General features: G+C 46.6%; 1 protein-coding gene across 1 annotated transcript in view; it reads right to left on the bottom strand.

The window, feature by feature from the left end:
* Positions 1-6,531: 6,531 nt before the first annotated feature.
* Positions 6,532-22,524, bottom strand: part of LOC135542913 (actin remodeling regulator NHS-like) — a 175,684-nt gene continuing 159,691 nt past the window's right edge. Inside the window, 13 exon segments of the mRNA XM_064970055.1 lie at positions 6,532-7,368; positions 10,182-10,830; positions 10,832-10,901; positions 10,904-12,803; positions 12,805-12,858; positions 12,985-13,092; positions 13,329-13,535; positions 15,162-15,533; positions 15,536-15,620; positions 15,622-15,854; positions 16,189-16,322; positions 17,304-17,496; positions 21,113-21,175. Of these exon segments, the coding sequence (XP_064826127.1) occupies positions 6,532-7,368; positions 10,182-10,830; positions 10,832-10,901; positions 10,904-12,803; positions 12,805-12,858; positions 12,985-13,092; positions 13,329-13,535; positions 15,162-15,533; positions 15,536-15,620; positions 15,622-15,854; positions 16,189-16,322; positions 17,304-17,496; positions 21,113-21,175 (4,905 nt within the window).

Raw genomic sequence — 22,524 nt, forward strand, 5'->3', positions numbered from 1 at the left:
AGGATACAGACAGGTCAGGCTATGGGGTGAGGAGATAGGACAGGTGAGGATACAGACAGGTCAGGCTAGGGGTGAGGAGACAGACCAGGTCAGGCTAGGGGTGAGGAGACAGACAGGTCAGGGGGTGAGGAGACAGACAGGTCAGGCTAGGGTGAGGAGACAGACCAGTCAGGCTAGGGGTGAGGAGACAGACAGGTCAGGGGTGAGGAGACAGACAGGTCAGGCTAGTGAGGAGACAGACAGGTCAGGCTAGGGGTGAGGAGACAGACAGGTCAGGCTAGGGGTGAGGAGACAGACAGGCAGTGAGACATCAACCACCATCACTTCCTGTCCCAATGCATTCCCTTCACTCTGCCAGGTCTGCTCAGCAGAGAGGCAAGCGACAGGGCCTCAAAGCAGATCGCCTCACAGTAGATGGGACCCAGCAATACAGTGCAGGCCATCCTGTCTGTTGGCTAAACTCCACAGCAGCGACACATCGCCATCTACTGGTGGTGGGGCTTCTAGACATTCTCTCCACTGAACCTGAGAAGCAATGAAAGAAAGTTCCTCTGCGGATACTTTTATCCAGAGTGACTTACAACAGACTGACAGTGAGGGGATACATTTTCAGTGTGCGTGTGATCTCAAGGTTAAATTACCACACGCACGCACACGCACACACACACACACGCACGCGCGCGCACGCACACACACACGCACGCACGCGCGCACACACACACGCGCGCACGCACGCACACACGCACACACACACACACGACTTGTGTGACGTGAAGGACGTACAAGGACACCACATGTTTCTTTTCAAACGCAGTCACATTTATTGTCCTTTTCTATGCCCAATCACTGAGCAGTCTGATGAGCTGTCAAATCAATACGATATAATGCAGTCAATGGAGGTCTCACGTTTACCCAAAAATAAATACAAGACTGAAATAGTGTTGCACAGCTCCAAAATATACAAAGGCTTGGAATTAATTCATTAATTAATCATGTAAACTTTGAAAATATTTTACAAAAAAGAAAAAAGATCTTTGCAACATTTTTAAAAAGGTTTACTATTTACATTTAGTTTTGTACAAAATACAAAAAGGTGATACAATCTGTCATGTTCCAGCTTTGAGCCAGGTGCATCTTGTACCGCCCGAGCCAGGTGCATCTTGTACCGCCTTCGAGCCAGTTACACTGTACCACTCATCCTTTAAATAGTTGCTTTTGTTTTTCATCTTTTTAAAGTAGGTTTTTCATGTTTTAATGTTTAAAGTTTCAAAATCATTTTTTTGTGTGTTGGTTCTTTCCAGTACACTTCTGACTCTCTGAAACCCTTTGGCAGAAGCATGGTCTGTGCTCTCCTGATCATGCATCCTAAATTAATGAACCATGTATAATATATTTTAATCTATAGGGGAAATACAGTCTTTTACACAAATCATCACATATCATCATCAATATAACTTCAGGTTACAGCAAAAAGGAAAACACTTCACAAGCTCCACTATACCAGTGCAATAGGAGAATATTGTTTTGTTTGTTTTTCAACTTCAGGGAATCATGTCTCAGAGGAAAATAGTATTTTTTTTAAATCCGAGGTTAAAAGGTGTCAAGGTCAATGCAAACAAGAGAAGACTATTACCTCTGGCTCTCACTTCTGTGTTGGGGTATTACACTTCTGTGTTGGGGTATTACACTTCTGTGTTGGGGTATTACACTTCTGTGTTGGGGTATTACACTTCTGTGTTGGGGTATTACACTTCTGTGTTGGGGTATTACACTTCTGTGTTGGGGTATTACACTTCTGTGTTGGGGTATTACACTTCTGTGTTGGGGTATTACACTTCTGTTTGTGGGGCCTGGACTCAGATGAACCAATGTCTTTAGTCTGTGGGGCCTGGACTCAGATGAACCAATGTCTTTAGTCTGTGGGGCCTGGACTCAGACAAACCAATGTCTTTAGTCTGTGGGGCCTGGACTCCGACGAACCAATGTCTTTAGTCTGTGGGGCCTGGACTCAGACAAACCAATGTCTTTAGTCTGTGGGGCCTGGACTCAGACAAACCAATGTCTATAGTCTGTGGGGCCTGGACTCAGACAAACCAATGTCTTTAGTCTGTGGGGCCTGGACTCAGACAAACCAATGTCTTTAGTCTGTGGGGCCTGGACTCAGATGAACCAATGTCTTTAGTCTGTGGGGCCTGGACTCAGATGAACCAATGTCTTTAGTTTGTGGGGCCTGGACTCAGATGAACCAATGTCTTTAGTCTGTGGGGCCTGGACTCAGACAAACCAATGTCTTTAGTCTGTGGGGCCTGGACTCAGATGAACCAATGTCTATAGTCTGTGGGGCCTGGACTCAGATGAACCAATGTCTTTACTCTGACAAACCAATGTCTTTAGTCTGTGGGGCCTGGACTCAGATGAACCAATGTCTTTAGTCTGTGGGGCCTGGACTCAGATGAACCAATGTCTTTAGTCTGTGGGGCCTGGACTCTGACGAACCAATGTCTTTAGTCTGTGGGGCCTGGGAACCAATGTCTTTAGGACTCAGAACCAATGTCTTTAGTCTGTGGGGCCTGGACAAACCAATGTTTTTAACCAATGTCTTTAGTTTGTGGGGCCTGGCCTCAGACGGGAAATGGCCTGGACATTGCTACTTTACCGAAAGTTGAAAGACACTTGCAATGGGAAAACAAATCATCAAAATATAATCTATATATTTTTTTGGGCTGCATACAGATTATGTCAAACTACTGTTACTAATCCATATGAACAATTAAAAATGACTTCAGAGGATCCCAAATATCTACTCAAGGTGGATTTTGACACTATATAGTTTAACGTTCATATTCTAAGACTGAGTCAGAAATGGCTCCCTTTTATTCCCTATGTAGTGCACTACTTTTGACCAGAGCCCTATGGGGTAGTGCACTAGGTAGGGAATAGGGTGCCATTTGGGATGCATTCTAAGAATGCACCGTCACGTTGAGCATCAGCCAGTTCAGTTCAATCATGATGTTATTATAGACTCTGATATGAAATGTCTTTACGTTTCACCATCATTCCTCTTCTAGGTTATTCAATATGATAATAAAATAACTCTCTGGATAAAATATCCTGTGATTAAAAATAGTTTCTATACAATGCTGTATAATTATTGTCATTAATGAATGTCATCTTGTAGATCCTGGCAAGTTGTCGCACCATAATCTACATTTAAAAGAGAGACACAATGCATAGAGAGGTACCTGTCTCTTGGTTCCCCAATGTTCCCCAATGTTCCCCAGTGTCTAACCAGCCATTTTGTGTCATTTTGACCACAGAAAGGTTCACCAAACTCCTAGATATATATAGTATGGCATTTCAACACCAGGCAAATGAATGGCTGCAGTTTTATAGTCCAACAGTTTGTAAAACGATAAGATGAAATAGAATGTTAACACAATTATACCACACACTCTTAGAGAAAAAGGTTCCGAAAGGGTTCTTCAGCTCTTCCCATAGGAGAACCCTTTTTAGTTCCAGGTAGAACCCCTTTAAGTTCCATGTAGAACCCTCTGTAGAAAGGGTTCTACATGGAACCCAAAAGGGTTCTACCTAGAACTAAAAGGGTTATACTTGGAACCAAAAAAGGTTCTTCAAAGGGTTCTCCTATTGGGACAGCCGAAAAACCCTTTCAGGTTCTAGATAGCACCTTTTTTTCTAAGAGTACAGGGAGGAATTGTAGTGCGTTGCCCTACCTAACGACGACCCTACCTCTACCTGCTCTGCTCACTGTCCACGTAATACATACATACACGCAGATGTGCACGCACACATACACACACAAGTGCACACGCATGCACATACCCATCCTACCTCCCGTCCCATCTCAAGCTCAATTCATCTGACTCTCACAAGGATTTCACCCTGGATCTTTTTACTAATAGCTAACTCCAGAACGTACTCATCCCTTACCTGGAACCTACGTAATAACTAACTCCAGAACGTACTCATCCCTTACCTGGAACCTACGTAATAACTAACTCCAGAACGTACTCATCCATTACCTGGAACCTACGTAATAACTAACTCCAGAACGTACTCATCCCTTACCTGGAACCTACGTATAACTAACTCCAGAACGTACTCATCCCTTACCTGGAACCTACGTAATAACTAACTCCAGAACATACTCATCCCTTACCTGGAACCTACGTGATAACTAACTCCAGAACGTACTCATCCCTTACCTGGAACCTACGTAATAACTAACTCCAGAACGTACTCATCCCTTACCTGGAACCTACGTGATAACTAACTCCAGAACGTACTCATCCCTTACCTGGAACCTACGTAATAACTAACTCCAGAACGTACTCATCCCTTACCTGGAACCTACGTAATAACTAACTCCAGAACGTACTATCCCTTACCTGGAACCTACGTAATAACTAACTCCAGAACGTACTCATCCCTTACCTGGAACCTATGTAATAACTTATAGAACTTTCCCTTACCTGGAACCCACGTACTCTTATAGCTTTTTCCAAATTCTCTGTTTGATTGTCCAGTCATTTTTTGTTCATTTTACAGTACAAGATACCCCCTGTCCATGAACACAACTATACAAAACAGAATTGTCAAACATTTTCTACATATATTGAATTACACCCAACTTTACATATTCAAAAATGAAACTGAAAAATTCGATATCTTTTCTCGTGGTAGTATCTCTAACAGATATTTCCCCTCTTGAAAAGGATATGGTGTTTTAGTTTATTGCATGCGATAGATGAAAATACTAATAAAACCACGAACACCAGTGCTCTGCAGCAACAGATATGAATTGTCAAATTCTAATTAGTTCACAGCTTGTTTCCTCCTGTAACCTCATACACAGTGTCAGTTCAGTTAGTTCTGCAATTCAAATTTCGCTGAGTAACAGTTGTCCTTTAATCTATGTATCTCTACGTTAGATCTGTACAAACGAACAGTAATATGGTTGCAGAGGTATTCATAGAACACATTGAGTGACTTCATTGATCTACAGTTTTGTTTTTCAATGTAGAAACACAACTCTTCAAGATTGGTCTGTTCACCAGAAAGTCATTACTTTAAATGTATAACCCATTTGTTAGGTTAAATTAGTTTAAAAACCTGAAAACACTAGAGAGAAGCGTAATATTTGAGTGAAATCTTAAAGATTCAACCGATATTTTCACGAGGACAGATGATTTGTTGTTTCTCTTAATAAGGTTGTGTGATCAATGTGTTGGGCTTTATGACGTGCCCCTGGCTACTGATGTTACGGAACTATGGAAAGATTGCACCCCCCCCACCTACCACCTACCCCCTATAGAAACAGAATCTAGTCATTCTAGAATGTAGTTATTCTATTTCTACGTCACGAATCCACTCTGCTACAAATTATGGGTTTGTGTCGTTAAAAAATGTTTTGTATGTCTCTTCATATAGCTATGTTCTTTATATTCAATACAAATATACACAATAGGAATTTTCCATTATAAGATTAGTTTTATTTTTCTCAAGGAATATTCTTGAAGAATTCATAATGACGAAGTGCAAAGGAGAAGTGAGGCTTTGAAACCCGATCCATTTCAACCTCCCAGCTAGCTAGCCAAACATTAGTGGTAAAGACCTCGATAGCTTTTCTCTTTGTTTGTTTTTATAGTCCTAAATATCTCCTCTAGAGTAGTCAGTGAATCCCCGGCATGGCCCTCCAGCGCAGAAAGGCCACAGCACGATTGTCCCATCATCTCTTCTGACACCTTGACATCTGCACCACATCACTTCAACAAGACCAAATATTTCCCTTATGTGTCCCTGCCAGGAATCCCTGCACTGAGAGCTCTTCTAGGGGCAGAGGTCATTCTATTTCTTTACATGTAGTTTATCTATGTGAGGATGGCATGTATACCTATGTGTGCTGTTAACTCACTCTTGGTAAAACAATACTTTGACACATGGCTGTCAATAGCGATCACAGTCCATTGTTTTGTGTTGGGGCGGTAGCAATACAAAACATATAGCTTATTCATTTTTGTCGACTGGGAATATTTTGTTTATGGTTGAAATAATGACCTGTCCTCTGGGTAAGTGTAGAGAAATGCAATTCTTTCGAAAGCAGTTATTTTAGGGTCACTTAGGACACGACATACAAGTCATCCAACATCCAAGAAGATAAAAAATTACGATGGATGTCCATTTGCTCCAACACACACACAGGTTGTCTTACCGCTCCATTTTTCTTCTTGTCCACGTTTCACTCAATACAGGATCTTGGGTTATTTAAAAGGGAGTTCAAAGTTCAAAACAAGAACATTTTTTTCTTTCTTTACACTCTGAACAAAACACAAAGTTGTGTTCTTCAGTTCTGCACCAAGATATCAAACCCCCAGGCAGGTAGTCCAGAGTCGTCTTCTCTCTGGTTATACCCTCTTTGTTGAGTTGTGTATCCGTCAGTACTCAGTAGATAAGAACAGTAACAGCACTGAACCAGATCCATATAAATATGTCTATGTCCCAAATGGCACCCTATTCCTTATATGGGCCCTGGTCAAAAGTAGCACACCAAATAAGGATTAGGGTACATGTTTCTGCACTGAGCAGAGCGATCATTACGCCGGAGCGATCATCATGGGGACTCCCATCTGAGTTCTCAGTCTCCCCCTCTGATATGACCTGCATGGGTGCCGTGTAGAGTCGGCTACGGGTGCTGTAGCGACTACTATTGGCTGCAGGGGGGATCCGGGAACGCCCCTGTCTGGACGAAGCCGACGTGGGGGGTGTTTTAGGGCTGAAGCTGTCTGAACTGGGCCTGGGGAAGAGGCTGGGGGGGAAGAGTCGCTCCCCGGCCGCCTGCAATGATGGCTCCTGCAGGGGAGAGGGGGGCTCCTCGGTGGTGTACCTGACCTGGCCCTCAGCAGCCAAGGGGTGCCCAGGGGACTTAGGGGCAATGGGGCTCTTGAGGATCTCTGTAGCAGACATGCGGTAGCTGGAATCAGTCCGGCTGCCCTTCTTCAGGAGAAGCAGCTTGAACTCCTCGTTGGAGGTGCTGGACTTCTTGGCGCTGCGGTAGATGGGTCCTGGGGTGCGCTGGGTCCCGGCCGCGGTCAGGGTGGAGAGGGCTGGGGCGGGGGGGATGATGAGAGGGGGCGGAGGAGGGATGGCTGGGAGGATAGCTGCAGGTGGAACGACGGCGGCCGGAGGAGGACACAGACGGCTCTTCCCACTCAGCTCTCCAGAGTCCTTACGGCCCAGGACTTTTCTCTTGGACCTAGAATAGGAGAGTGTTACACGGTTCAGGTAAACAGGACATTTTATAGCCCATTCTGCTGTGGTTCTGATGTCTGATGGGTTTCTGCTGTGGTTCTGATGTCTGATGGGTTTCTGCTGTGGTTCTACTGTCTGATGGGTTTCTGCTGTGGTTCTAATGTCTGATGGGTTTCTGCTGTGGTTCTGATGTCTGATGGGTTTCTGCTAATGTCTGATGTTCTAATGTCTGATGGGTTTTCTGCTGTGGTTCTACTGTCTGATGGGTTTCTGCTGTGGTTCTGATGTCTGATGGGTTTCTGCTGTGGTTCTGATGTCTGATGGGTTTCTGCTGTGGTTCTGATGTCTGATGGGTTTCTGCTGTGGTTCTAATGTCTGATGGGTTTCTGCTGTGGTTCTGATGTCTGATGGGTTTCTGCTGTGGTTCTGATGTCTGATGGGTTTCTGCTGTGGTTCTGATGTCTGATGGGTTTCTGCTGTGGTTCTGATGTCTGATGTCTGATGGATGTTTTCTGCTGTGGTTCTGATGTCTGATGGGTTTCTGCTGTGGTTCTGATGTCTGATGGGTTTCTGCTGTGGTTCTAATGTCTGATGGGTTTCTGCTGTGGTTCTGATGTCTGATGGGTTTCTGCTGTGGTTCTAATGTCTGATGGGTTTCTGCTGTGGTTCTGATGTCTGATGGGTTTCTGCTGTGGTTCTAATGTCTGATGGGTTTCTGCTGTGGTTCTAATGTCTGATGGGTTTCTGCTGTGGTTCTGATGTCTGATGGGTTTCTGCTGTGGTTCTAATGTCTGATGGGTTTCTGCTGTGGTTCTGATGTCTGATGGGTTTCTGCTGTGGTTCTGATGTCTGATGGGTTTCTGCTGTGGTTCTGATGTCTGATGGGTTTCTGCTGTGGTTCTGATGTCTGATGGGTTTCTGCTGTGGTTCTGATGTCTGATGGGTTTCTGCTGTGGTTCTGATGTCTGATGGGTTTCTGCTGATGGTTCTAATGTCTGATGGGTTTCTGCTGTGGTTCTAATGTCTGATTGGTTTCTGTGGTTCTGTGATTCTAATGTCTGATGGGTTTCTGCTGTGGTTCTGATGTCTGATGGATGGGTTTCTGCTGTGGTTCTAATGTCTGATGGGTTTCTGCTGTGGTTCTAATGTTGATGGTGAATGGTTCTAATGTCTGATGGGTTTCTGCTGTGGTTCTGATGTCTGATGGGTTTCTGCTGTGGTTCTAATGTCTGATGGGTTTCTGCTGTGGTTCTGATGTCTGATGGGTTTCTGCTGTGGTTCTAATGTCTGATGGGTTTCTGCTGTGGTTCTGATGTCTGATGGGTTTCTGCTGTGGTTCTAATGTCTGATGGGTTTCTGCTGTGGTTCTGATGTCTGATGGGTTTCTGCTGTGGTTCTGATGTCTGATGGGTTTCTGCTGTGGTTCTAATGTCTGATGGGTTTCTCTGTGGTTCTGATGTCTGATGGGTTTCTGCTGTGGAACAGGGTTTCTAGGTGGTTCTGATGTCTGATGTGTTTCAGATCTAATGTCTGATGGGTTTCTGCTGTGGTTCTAATGTCTGATAGTCAAAAAATCATTAAATGGGTTTCTGCTGTGGTTCTGATGTCTGATGAGTGGTTCTAATGTCTGAACAGAACAGAAGTGATGTCTGATGGGTTTCACTGTGGTTCTGATGTCTGATGGGTCATTCTGATGTCCTGCTGTGAGATGTCTGATGGGTTTCAACTGAAGTGATGGGTTTCTGCTGTGGTTCTAATGTCTGATGGGTTATCTGCTGTCATCTAATGTCTGATGGTTTCTGCTGTGGTTCTAATGTCTGATGGGTTTCTGCTGAATGTGATCTGCTGTGGTTCTAATGTCTGATGGGTTTCTGCTGTAGGGCATTAAACCCTCTGAGATGAGGGACTGCAGAAGTTCTGATCTGATGCATTCATTCCTTATAGTAATTAAACCTCTAAAACAGATGAAGATCTTTTGAACAAATGAAGATAGTGACAGATCAATTAATAATATATTGGTCATTAAGTACAGCTATAACCCAGTGAGTCAAAAATATGATTTGAGGAATTGAAAGTGACCTGTGGATCAAACAGAAGTGTATCTGATCACATTCATCTCAGGTTTGGTTGTTTCACAACAGAGGAGAGAGGGAGTTGTCACTGGGACTAGTAGACTCTGGAGAAAAGGAACAGGAACAGGGAATACCATGAGATCTGATCACATTCCTTATAGGTCATTAAAGACTAGAGATGAGAGGACCACAACAGAACAGAAGTGATCTGATCACATTCCTTATAGGTCATTAAACCCTCTAGAGATGAGAGGACGACAACAGAAGTGATCTGATCACATTCTTATAGGTCATTAAACCCTCTAGAGATGAGAGGACCACAACAGAAGGAAGAGAAAGGGGATTATACTGTTACTTGAAGTCTCTTAAAATTAATACATCAATTCAAAAACAATTCATTGCTAAAAAGTCTCAAAGTAAAATAAAGTTTTGAGTAAAGTACTAAAGCTGCAATATGTCACTTTTTGGGTGACCCGACAAAATTCGCATAGAAATGTGTTTATATAGATCTGTCATTCTCATTGAAAGCAAGTCTAAGAAGACGTATAGATCTGTTCTATGTGCTCTATTTCTACGCTTCCCGTTTTTGCGTCTTTTACTTGTGGTTTTGTACACCAGCTTCAAACAGCTGAAAATACAACATTTTTGGTTATGGATAAGATATTTCACAGCGCTTTAGATGGTACAATGACTCACTACACTATATTTGCTTGTTGTGACACATAAACTGAAATTAGGCGAACTGTTCTAATTTTTGAAACCAGGAAATGGCGGAGGGATTTCTGCATAACGCATAATATTTAAGTAGGGTACAAGTAAAATCTACCAGTCCAGACTGACCTTTGCTGAAGTAGTCCTCTGTGTCCGGTGTGGTGGAGTCATCTCTGCTGTTATCCTGAGAGGCACTTCTGGTAGGAACCCTGATGATGTCATCTCATAGCGGTCCTCTCCACTCCGACCTCTTAGATCTATCACATGGCTGATTGAGTAAGGGTGTGATGCTTCCATCGTTACACCGGGCACTTTGTCAGGACCGCTGCTTGGGCCCAAGTCCCACCTCTGGACCATTTGACTGTGACAGGAGTGTGTCTGTGACTGGCTGTGATAATGTGACTGGGACTGATATGAGTGGGACTCCTCTAGCGTCTCGTACGTCGGTGGTTCCCTTGGATGATCTCTTTGATGATATTCTCGATATTCTCTAATGAGGCCTTGACTGTGACTCATAACCCTTGATATCTCTCTATCGTGCTCTTCCTCCTCCTCGTCTTCTTCGTCCTCTATCCGCTCCCCTAGCACGTGGCACTCCGGGTGTGTAGTAGGAATCACGGGTTCTGGAGTTGGCGGTGGCGCTCGGTGCGTGGGTTCCTCAAGTTCCAAAGGTTCCGCAGGGCGCGTCCGGAACGCCGTCATTGCCCAGAAGGTTCCGGGGCTGTAGCGGTCCTGCCGGTGCCTGGCCAGGCTCTCATAGGTCGGGGGCCGTCCGGGTGCTGCATGGGGTGGGGTGGTGCTGGGGCTGGGGTACAGAGTGGTGGTGGTGCTCCTGAGAAGGGTGGTGGGGTCCTGGGTCGGTGGTGGTGGGGGTTTCTGGGCGATGGGTCTCCTGGGTGGCAGGGGCCTGGTGTTGGTGTCAGAGTGGGGGGTCACGATGGTTACACTGGGCATCTTGGGTCTGGTGGCAGGGGCCCCTGAAGCCTCGTGGGCCCATGCTTGTGGAGGTGGTGGAGGCTCCTGGCCCTGAGCACCCTGAGCCTGGCCCCGGGCCTGGGGCTGAGAACCATCGGTGGCCCTGTGGCCGATGGAACGTAGCTGGACGGAGCGCAGCACAGTGGGGGTGATTGCCAGGGCCATTGGGTTGGCAGCAAGTGGGGCCTCTGGAGTCAGAGTGGATCCATTGATAAACACAGAGGGGGCTGCACTAGCGTTAGCACTAGCACTAGCGTTAGCATTAGAACTAGCGTGAGCGTTAGCACAAGCTTTAGCGTTAGCACTAGCTTTAGCACTAGCATTAGCGTTAGCGGCTGCAGTGTTACACGCGGTGGCCCGGGCCTCTGCTGCTGCTGCTGCCCTCTGCTTGTTCTGCTGCAGCGTGTGCATGTGGGTCCGGTGGGCCAGAGTGGGTAACGGCCGGCTGCCATGGGCGCTGTGAAGAGAACTTAAGTCCAGCTGAGTGGGTGGAGCCGGGAAGTCATAGTCCTTCCTGGATGACGAGGAAGAGGAAGATGAACAGGAAGAGGAGGATCCAGAGGCCGAGCTAGAAAACTGGGTCTGGGCCTGGTGTTGCAGCGAGGATAGAGAAGACTTCCTCTCGGGGACTTTGGGTTTCCGTTTCCCGCTGGTCGGAGAGAGCGGGCCGGGGAAGAACGCTAATGGGAATGAAGACGTGGGCGTCTCGGATTGGCTGGAGTATCCGCTGGAGGGCGAGGCGAGGCCAGCCAGCTTCTCAGGAGAGCCCAGCTTGAAGTCTCCATCCCCGGGGGGAAGAGGAGGGGAGGTGGGCCTGGAGGAGCTGGAACCAGAGCCGGAGGAATGCATCAACGCCTGGGTCTCTCCCCCGGGAGAGGAGGAGCTGCCCACTGGCGACTTGATGCATTCAATAACAGTAGTACCCGTAGCAGTGCTGGAGTTGGACAAGGAGCCGTTGGGGTCCAGGTTATTTTGGGATTTCAAGTCGTTGAGGAACCAGAGGTCTGCATAGTCAGACTGAACGGCGCCCTCGTCCTTGAAGGAGTGAGTGTCAGTGGACCCGAACGAGGTGGGCTCCGTCATCTCCACAGTCCTGGGGCTCCTGGGGCTCCCCATCCCCCAGGCACCACCACCACCCAATGCCTCAGCCTCCAACCCAGGATTCTCCACCTCCCCCGGGCTGGCCATGTCCAGCTGCAGCCTCATCTCTCTGTCTCTGGAAGACATGGGCAGGTTCAGGGTCTGGGCCTGCCCACTACTATGAATCTTTGGTTGGTCCTGGTCGCCCCGCTCATTGCCCTGCTCATCGCCCTGCTCATCGCCCTGCTCATCGCCCTGCTCATCGCCCTGCACATCGCCCTGCTCATCGCCCTGCTCAGGGGGGACGTTCTCTGGAGCACTAGCGCTACACGTCTCCTTCAGCGATGAGCTCCGTTTTGGTGGGGGTGGTTTGACCTTTGGTTTCTTCAGCGGACGACACGGTCTCCCTAGCGTCATGGTAGCTCCCCTGTAGTCAGAGGACTGAGGAGGATACCCAGCCATGCCCTCTCCCTCACCAGGCATAGCGCCCACAGTATTACCCTGGCCACAGTCAGCGCCAGAGCCCACTGCTGCATAGTTGTACATGTAGCTCCTGTAACTCTGGCCCTGCATGGAGTCAACGTGCATGGAGGATGAGTAGAAGCCCTGGGAGTCTGCTGCAGCAGGAGGGGGAGCTTGGTCTGAGAAGCCGTCGTAGGTGCTGATGCTGGTGAAGTCTATCCTGGTCTGGTCCCCCCCTGGACGAACGCCTGGGGCTGAAGTCCTGACTACACAGCTGGTCCTGATCAGCCTAGAACAGGATAACATAACATTATATAAGATAAGAGGAGACAAGATAAGAGAAAAGATTAGAAGAAAAGATTAGAAGAGGAGAGGAGAGGAGAGGATAATCTATATTGCTAAATAGCAGTGGTACCTGGTCTTGAGGGTAGGTCCACTCTCCCTCGCTGGCAGTACTGACCCCTGCATCATCCAGCTGGTCAGTGGCTGAGGAGGTGAAGGAGCTGGACCTATGACCCTGGCCCTATAATAATAATGATAATAATTCATCATAATAATAAATACGATTTATATAGCTATTTTCCAGTCGCTCAATGTGCTTTATCTAGTTCAGTTAAGAAAATGTAGCTTAATTTTATTTACAGCTAAAATATGAACTTCCTGTACAAAAGTCCCAACCAACAATACCGTGTCCAAGTCAATAAATAAAGTATTGAAGACAGGAAGTGAAAGGTAAGTAGGATCGTCAGGGAAACTCACCTGTGGCTGATCTGAATGGTACGGGTCGATGATAAAGCCGGTGAGGTCATCGATGGCGTGCGGCGCGGCGTTGAGCGACAGCTCCGAGTCACAGTGGGAGGAGCCGGTCAGAGGGGGGGATGCGGCGGGGGGGAGTGTCTCAGAGGTCTGGGAGGGGCATGTGGAACTGCTGCCACTCCAGTTACCACTGGACGACTGGTGGTCCTCCTTATAGGAATAATACATGTTATCTGAAGAGCACTTTTCATCACATGCAGAAAGCAGAAAGCTCTGCACATCATATAAGTAAGTCAGCCTTGTCCAAGCCAGAATGGCCCATTGGGCAGGAGTCTATCTCCTGTTTCTGTATCTTGAGGCAGCTTGATGTACAGTACACCCCCTGGACAGGACACTAGTCTATCTCCTGTTTCTATATCTTGAGGCAGCTTGATGTACAGTACACCCCCTGGACAGGACACTAGTCTATCTCCTGTTTCTGTAGTGAGACAGCTTGAGGCAGCTATATCTGGAGGCAGCTGTGTACCAGTACACCCCCTGGACAGGACACTAGTCTATCTCCTGTTTCTGTAGTGAGACAGCTTGATGTACCAGTACACCCCCTGGACAGGACACTAGTCTATCTCCTGTTTCTATATCTTGAGGCAGCTTGATGTACCAGTACACCCCCTGGACAGGACACTAGTCTATCTCCTGTTTCTGTAGTGAGACAGCTTGATGTACCAGTACACCCTGGACAGGACACTAGTCTATCTCCTGTTTCTGTATCTTGAGGCAGCTTGATGTACAGTACACCCCCTGGACAGGACACTAGTCTATCTCCTGTTTCTGTAGTGAGACAGCTGGATGTACAGTACACCCCCTGGACAGGACACTAGTCTATCTCCTGTTTCTGTAGTGAGACAGTTTGATGTACTACACCCCCTGTAGTCTATCGCCTGTTTCTATATCTTGAGGCAGCTTGATGTACCAGTACACCCCCTGGACAGGACACTAGTCTGTCTCCTGTTTCTGTAGTGAGACAGCTTGATGTACAGTACACCCCCTGGACAGGACACTAGTCTATCACCTGTTTCTATATCTTGAGGCAGCTTGATGTACCAGTACACCCTCTGGACAGGACACTAGTCTATCTCCTGTTTCTGTAGTGAGACAGCTTGATGTACAGTACACCCCCTGGACAGGACACTAGTCTATCACCTGTTTCTATATCTTGAGGCAGCTTGATGTACCAGTACACCCTCTGGACAGGACACTAGTCTATCACCTGTTTCTATATCTTGAGGCAGCTTGATGTACAGTACACCCCCTGGACAGGACACTAGTCTATCTCCTGTTTCTGTATCTGAGACAGCTTGATGTACCAGTACACCCCCTGGACAGGTCTACACTAGTCTATCACCTGTTTCTATATCTTGAGGCAGCTTGATGTACCAGTACACCCTCTGACAGGACACTAGTCTATCTCCTGTTTCTGTAGTGAGACAGCTGGATGTACCAGTACACCCCCTGGACAGGACACTAGTCTATCTCCTGTTTCTGTAGTGAGACAGCTGGATGTACCAGTACACCCTCTGGACAGGACACTAGTCTGTATCTGAGACAGCTGGATGTACCAGTACACCCCTGGACAGGACACTAGTCTAAACCTGTTTCTATATCTTGAGGCAGCTTGATGTACCAGTACACCCCCTGGACAGGACACTAGTCTGTCGCAAGGCTTGCTCATCAAAAACAAACTGACAAAAACAAACAAAATGACTTCCAAAAGGCTACAAGCAAAAGAAGACAGAAGACAAGATACACAGATAAGTGAAGATGGCAACGAAGACGTACCTTGTGGTCTATCTGTCCTCTCAGCACCCTCGTCGTAGAGACAGAGTGGATGGGGCTGCTGAAGGTGTCTGAGCTGGAGGAGATCTCACAGTTCCCCATGTCGACCTGACGGGGGAGGCGGGAGCGCCCCCTCTCCATCCACATGTGTTCTGGACTCCCCTCGTCTCCTTGCTGTATCCTCTTCAGACTCCCCAGCTGCAGCTCTGGCATGGCCTGGTCATCCGTACTCTCCTCCTCGTCTTTTAACATCCTTGGCCCCGTTCCCGGGAGGAAGTCCTCCGTCTCGTATGGAGAGAGCTCCTCATCTTCATCGTCATCGTCGTCATCATCATCCTCATCTTCGTCACTGTCGTCCTGGTCCTCGTCGCGTATACAGAGCCGCCCCCGAGGGGGAGGCTGCGGGAGCGGAGGCGAGAGCCGGAGGCGGTGTACATGGCGGTGTCAGGGTGGTCGGGAGCGAGGAGATGTTCCCGTGGAGTGGGAGAGGGAGGCGGGGATTCCCCCTGGCCGCCGCGCTGGGCACGAGACGTCTCCTGGATGGGCGCCACCGCCACCGGTCAGGCAGTCGTCCGTCTGGCAGCCGGAGTCCTTGGTGTGTCCCCCTCGGAGGGACAGCTCCTCCTGACAGAGGGACAGGTGAGGGTTGGTGTGGACCACCACTGTCCTTTCCCTCGTCACTGGAGACTCATCAGAGTCTGAAGGGAAACAGGGGTGGCAGTAAGTCATCCATCAACATGATTAGAAAATAAAGTCTGAATCTCCTGTTTTCTATCAGTGAAATTCAGGCAGATGCAATATTTGTTCAAGTCTAAATGGTAGGATAAATATGCATGTTTGTTTGTCTCCAGAAAATAGGATTGTGTTAAACCATCAAAGTAAAGAAACATAGAGGAGGAACAACAACTTTACAGTCAGTTGACTGAGTGGTTAATGACAGTACTTGGAGGTCAGGCACAGACAGACAGACAGTATAACAGACAGACAGACAGTATAACAGACATGTACAGACAGTATAACAGACAGACATGTCCCAGTCCTGTTGAACCATCTTTGTCCTCCCGGTGATGGTCTTCCTCCTCCTCAGCTTCCTCCTCCTCTGCAGCACAGACTGGGAGTGTACCAGGGAGCAGCGCACACTAGCCTCCCTGTCGAACCCCACCCCTGTGGAGGGGAACACACGCAATGTACAACATTGATTACATTTATTGTCCGTCAAGAGTAATGTCTTTCCACATCTCACAAATGACATTCCACACATTTTACAAGTTCCACACACTCACTAATACACAAACAACAGTTAATTAATAGATTAATTGATTCAAACAACCGACTAGAGAGGGAGAGAGGAAAGGAGAGAGAGGGAGCGACAGAATGTACAGAGTGAGAGAGAGAGAAAGGGAGAGAAAGAGAGAGCGACAGAATGTACAGAGTGAGAGAGAGAGAAAGAGAGAGAAAGAGAGAGAGAGAGCGACAGAATGTACAGAGTGAGAGAGAGAGAAAGGGAGAGAGAGAGAGAGAGCGACAGAATGTACAGAGAGAGAGAGAGCACGACAGAATGTACAGAGTGAGAGAGAGAGAAAGGAAGAGAGAGAGAGAGAAAAAGGAGAGAATTAGAGAGGAGGTTTTGATCACTAGAGAGAGAGACAGAATGTACCTTTTTCCCCATTATAGACCTGAGAGAGAGAAGACCCTTGAGCAACAGTTCTGTACAGAGAGAGAGCCACACCCAGAATGTACAGAGTTAAAGGGAATTCTGTTTTTGTTAAACCCCATTTGAGAGAGAGAGAGAGCAACAGAATGTGCAGAGTTAAGGAGAGATTAAATACACAGTCTTAACAGTACTGCTGTGTCTGAGATGACAGTTGGTTAGAGACTGAGAATCCGGAGACCCAGAGAGAGGGTCCTGACAAGAATGAGAGAGAGAGAGAGAAAGGGAGAATGTACAGAGAGAGAGAGAGAGAGAGCACAGAATGTACAGAGAGAGAGAGAGAATGTGAGGAGAGCAGAAAGGGAGAGAGAGAGCGACAGAATGTACAGAGAGAAGAGAGAGAGAGACCTGGGAGAAGAGACAGAGAGAGAGAGCCCGATTGAGAGAATATCAGACACATCCAGGGACAGACATTGGAGCTATGTTGTGTTTACCAGTGACGTTGATGGGGATGATGCACGAGGACACGACTGCTGGGTCACTCTTCATCCTCTCCTGAGGGGTGGGCAGAGGCAGGGCCTTGGACCAGTTGGTCTGCTTGTCCAGTGTGGAGGGGGGGTTGGGGATAGCACCAGTAGACCTGTGGCCCACTGCAGGCTCAGCATCAGGGTCAGTGGTAGTGGCAGCCTGAAGCAGATGGAGAGAGATACAGTCAGTTGGTGTTGTAGGGTTAGAGTAACACCTAGAAAAGTTACAAATGGTATACTTAATCAATAAGGCACAAGGGGGTGTGGTATGTGGCCAATATACCACGGCTAAGGGCTGTTCTTTGGCACAACCCCGAGGTGCCTTATTGCTATTATAAACTGGTTATCAACGCAATTAGAGCAGTAAAAATAAATGTTTTGTCATACCCGTGGTATACGGTCTGATATACCACGGCTGTCAGCCAATCAGCATTCAGGCCTGGAACCAGCCAGGTTATAATATTCTCGATATACTGTACCACTATAGGACCAGAGCATCATGGCTCACTATATAGGGAATAGAGAACAAGGAGCCCTTTTCAACACATGCTTAGATGTATTGTTACAAAGGCCAACATACAAAGTACATTGTCTTCAGGCAGTTACTTAACTCTTTATGTTTAACAGTTATACACTTACAAGGCACAGACACAAAATGAGCAAAACATTTGAATTCCATTTCAGTAAATGTTCTGGAGGAAAGGGAAATGAAGAACAGAAAGATATCAAGATCAACACAGAGATCAACAGACAGCTCAAACACTCAAGTGTCAAAGAGCATGATTCCAGGAAAGTCCCAGAGTTCTGGATAGTGGTCAGAAGTTGAAAGGAGTGGAGAGGAGAATGATCATGTTTTGAAGACAGTAGACAGGAGCTAATGAGATGTAGACAGGAGACAGTAGACAGGAGCTAATGAGATGTAGACAGTAGACAGACAGAGATAGACAGGAGCTAATGAGATGTAGACAGTAGACAGGAGCTAATGAGATGTAGACAGGACATGAGCTAATGAGATGTAGACAGTAGACAGGAGCTAATGAGATGTAGACAGGACAGGAGCCAATGAGATGTAGAATGAGACAGGAGCTAATGAGATGACAGTAGACAGGAGAGCTAATGAGATGTAGACAGTAGACATATACAGCTAATGAGATGTAGACAGTAGACAGGAGCTAATGAGATGTAGACAGTAGACAGGAGCTAATGAGATGTAGACAGTAGACAGGAGCTAATGAGATGTAGACAGTAGACAGGAGCTAATGAGATGTAGACAGTAGACAGGAGCTAACGAGATGTAGACAGTAGACAGTTGACATGAGCTAATGAGATGTAGACAGTAGACAGTAGACAGGAGCTAATGAGATGTAGACAGGAGACAGTAGGCAGGAGCTAATGAGATGTAGACAGTAGACAGTAGACAGGAGCTAATGAGATGTAGACAGTAGACAGACAGAGCTAATGAGATGTAGACAGGACAGGACAATGAGATGTAGACAGTAGACAGGAGCTAATGAGATGTAAGACAGTAGACAGACAATGTAGACAGTAGACAGGAGCTAATGAGATGTAGACAGGAGACAGTAGACAGGAGCTAATGAGATGTAGACAGTAGACAGTAGACAGTAGACAGGAGCTAATGAGATGTAGACAGTAGACAGTAGACAGTAGACAGGAGCTAATGAGATGTAGACAGGAGACAGTAGACAGGAGCTAATGAGATGTAGACAGTAGACAGGAGCTAATGAGATGTAGACAGGAGACAGTAGACAGGAGCTAATGAGATGTAGACAGTAGACAGGAGCTAATGAGATGTAGACAATAGACAGGACAGAGACAGTAGAGCTAATGAGATGTAGACAGTTGAGACAGTAGACAGGAGCTAATGAGATGTAGACAGTAGACAGGAGCTAATGAGATGTAGACAGGACAGACAGAGATAGACAGGACAGAGCTAATGAGATGTAGACAGTAGACAGGAGCTAATGAGATGTAGACAGACAAGAGCTAATGAGATGAAGACAGGAGATGTGACAGTAGACAGGAGCTAATGAGATGTAGACAGTAGACAGAGCTAATGAGATAGACAGGAGCTAATGAGATGAAGACAGTAGACAGGAGCTAATGAGATGTAGACAGGAGCTAATGAGATGAAGACAGTAGACAGGAGCTAGACAGTAGACAGGAGACTAATGAGATGTAGACAGTAGACAGGAGCTAATGAGATGTAGACAGTTAGACAGTAGACAGGAGCTAATGAGATGTAGACAGTAGACAGGAGCTAATGAGATGTAGACAGTAGACAGGAGCTAATGAGATGTAGACAGTAGACATGAGCTAATGAGATGTAGACAGTAGACAGGAGCTAATGAGATGTAGACAGTAGACAGGAGCTAATGAGATGTAGACAGTAGACAGGAGCTAATGAGATGTAGACAGTAGACAGGAGCTAATGAGATGTAGACAGTAGACAGGAGCTAACGAGATGTAGACAGTAGACAGTTGACATGAGCTAATGAGATGTAGACAGTAGACAGTAGGCAGGAGCTAATGAGATGTAGACAGTAGACAGTAGATAGGAGCTAATGAGATGTAGACAGTTGAGATGCAGACAGGAGCTAATGAGATGTAGACAGTAGACAGGAGCTAATGAGATGTAGACAGTAGACAGGAGCTAATGAGATGAAGACAGTAGACAGGAGCTAATGAGATGTAGACAGTAGACAGGAGCTAATGAGATAATGAGATGTAGACAGTAGACAGGAGCTAATGAGATGAAGAGAGTAGACAGTAGACAGTAGACAGTAGACAGGAGCTAATGAGATGTAGACAGACAGTAGACAGGAGCTAATGAGATGAAGACAGTAGACAGGAGCTAATGAGATGAAGACAGTAGACAGGAGACAGTGACAGGAGCTAATGAGATGTAGACAGTAGACAGGAGCTAATGAGATGAAGACAATAGACAGTAGACAGGAGACAGTAGACAGGAGCTAATGAGATGAAGACAGACATGTAGACAGTAGACAGGAGCTAATGAGATAGACAGTAGACAGGAGCTAGAGATATAGACAGTAGACAGTAGACAGGAGCTAATGAGATGTAGACAGTAGACAGGAGCTAATGAGATATAGACAGTAGACAGGAGCTAATGAGATGAAGACAGTAGACAAGAGCTAATGAGATGAAGACAGTTGAGATGTAGACAGTAGACAGGAGCTAATGAGATGTAGACAGTAGACAGGAGCTAATGAGATATAGACAGTAGACAGGAGCTAATGAGATGAAGACAGTAGACAGGAGCTAATGAGATGTAGACAGTAGACAGGAGCTAATGAGATGAAGACAGTAGACAGGAGCTAATGAGATGAAGACAGTAGACAGGAGACAGCAGCTAATGAGATGAAGACAGTAGACAGGAGCTAATGAGATGAAGAAAGTAGACAGTAGACAGGAGCTAATGAGATGTAGACAGTAGACAGGAGCTAGTGAGATGTAGACAGTAGACAGGAGCTAATGAGATGTAGACAGTAGACAGGAGCTAATGAGATGAAGACAGTAGACAGGAGCTAATGAGATGAAGACAGTAGACAGTAGACAGGAGCTAGTGAGATGAAGACAGTAGACAGTAGACAGGAGCTAATGAGATGTAGACAGTAGACGGAGGTTAGAACAGCAGGAAGGAGAGGTAGTAGTAGTAGTTCTATTTAGAACTAGTATTACAATTCATTTCGGGCCTGTAGATTTTAAACCACGTGGCTTGGAATGCAGGCAAATACCTTTCTGGTCCATGGGGTGAAGAGGCAACATTCAGTGGGGGAGGGGGAGCGGGTACGGTCATACTATAAACACAAAACATGAAGAAAACAAAAATGATGACAACTTGATCGATGGGACAAAATGAAAACCATGGATGGGACTTAGAGACAAAGGTGAAATCATATTGAATGAAACATTAGACAGACAGGATGAAACATGGGGACCCAACATTAGACAGACAGGATGAAACATGGGGACCCAACATTAGACAGACAGGATGAAACATGGGGACCCAACATTAGACAGACAGGATGAAACATGGGGACCCAACATTAGACAGACAGGATGAAACATGGGGACCCAACATTAGACAGACAGGATGAAACATGGAGACCCAACATTAGACAGACAGGATGAAACATGGGGACCCAACATTAGACAGACAGGATGAAACATGGGGACCCAACATTAGACAGACAGGATGAAACATGGGGACCCAACATTAGACAGACAGGATGAAACATGGGGACCCAACATTAGACAGACAGGATGAAACATGGGGACCCAACATTAGACAGACAGGATGAAACATGGGGACCCAACATTAGACAGACAGGATGAAACATGGGGACCCAACATTAGACAGACAGGATGAAACATGGGGACCCAACATTAGACAGACAGGATGAAACATGGGGACCCAACATTAGACAGACAGGATGAAACATGGAGACCCAACATTAGACAGGATGAAACATGGGGACCCAACATTAGACAGACAGGATGAAACATGGGGACCCAACATTAGACAGACAGGATGAAACATGGGGACCCAACATTAGACAGGGATGAAACATGGGGACCCAACATTAGACAGACAGGATGAAACATGGGGACCCAACATTAGACAGACAGGATGAAACATGGGGGGGGGGGGGCAACATTAGACAGACAGGATGAAACATGGGGACCCAACATTAGACAGACAGGATGAAACATGGGGACCCAACATTAGACAGACAGGATGAAACATGGGGGCCAACATTAGACAGACAGGATGAAACATGGAGACCCAACATTAGACAGACAGGATGAAACATGGGGACCCAACATTAGACAGACAGGATGAAACATGGGGACCCAACATTAGACAGACAGGATGAAACATGGGGACCCAACATTAGACAGACAGGATGAAACATGGGGACCCAACATTAGACAGACAGGATGAAACATGGGGACCCAACATTAGACAGATGATGAAACATGGGGACCCAACATTAGACAGACAGGATGAAACATGGGGACCCAACATTAGACAGACAGGATGAAACATGGGGACCCAACATTAGACAGACAGGATGAAACATGGGGACCCAACATTAGACAGACAGGATGAAACATGGGGACCCAACATTAGACAGACAGGATG

Source organism: Oncorhynchus masou, chromosome 7, assembly GCF_036934945.1.
Source record: "Oncorhynchus masou masou isolate Uvic2021 chromosome 7, UVic_Omas_1.1, whole genome shotgun sequence".
Classification (NCBI taxonomy): Eukaryota; Metazoa; Chordata; class Actinopteri; order Salmoniformes; family Salmonidae; genus Oncorhynchus; species Oncorhynchus masou.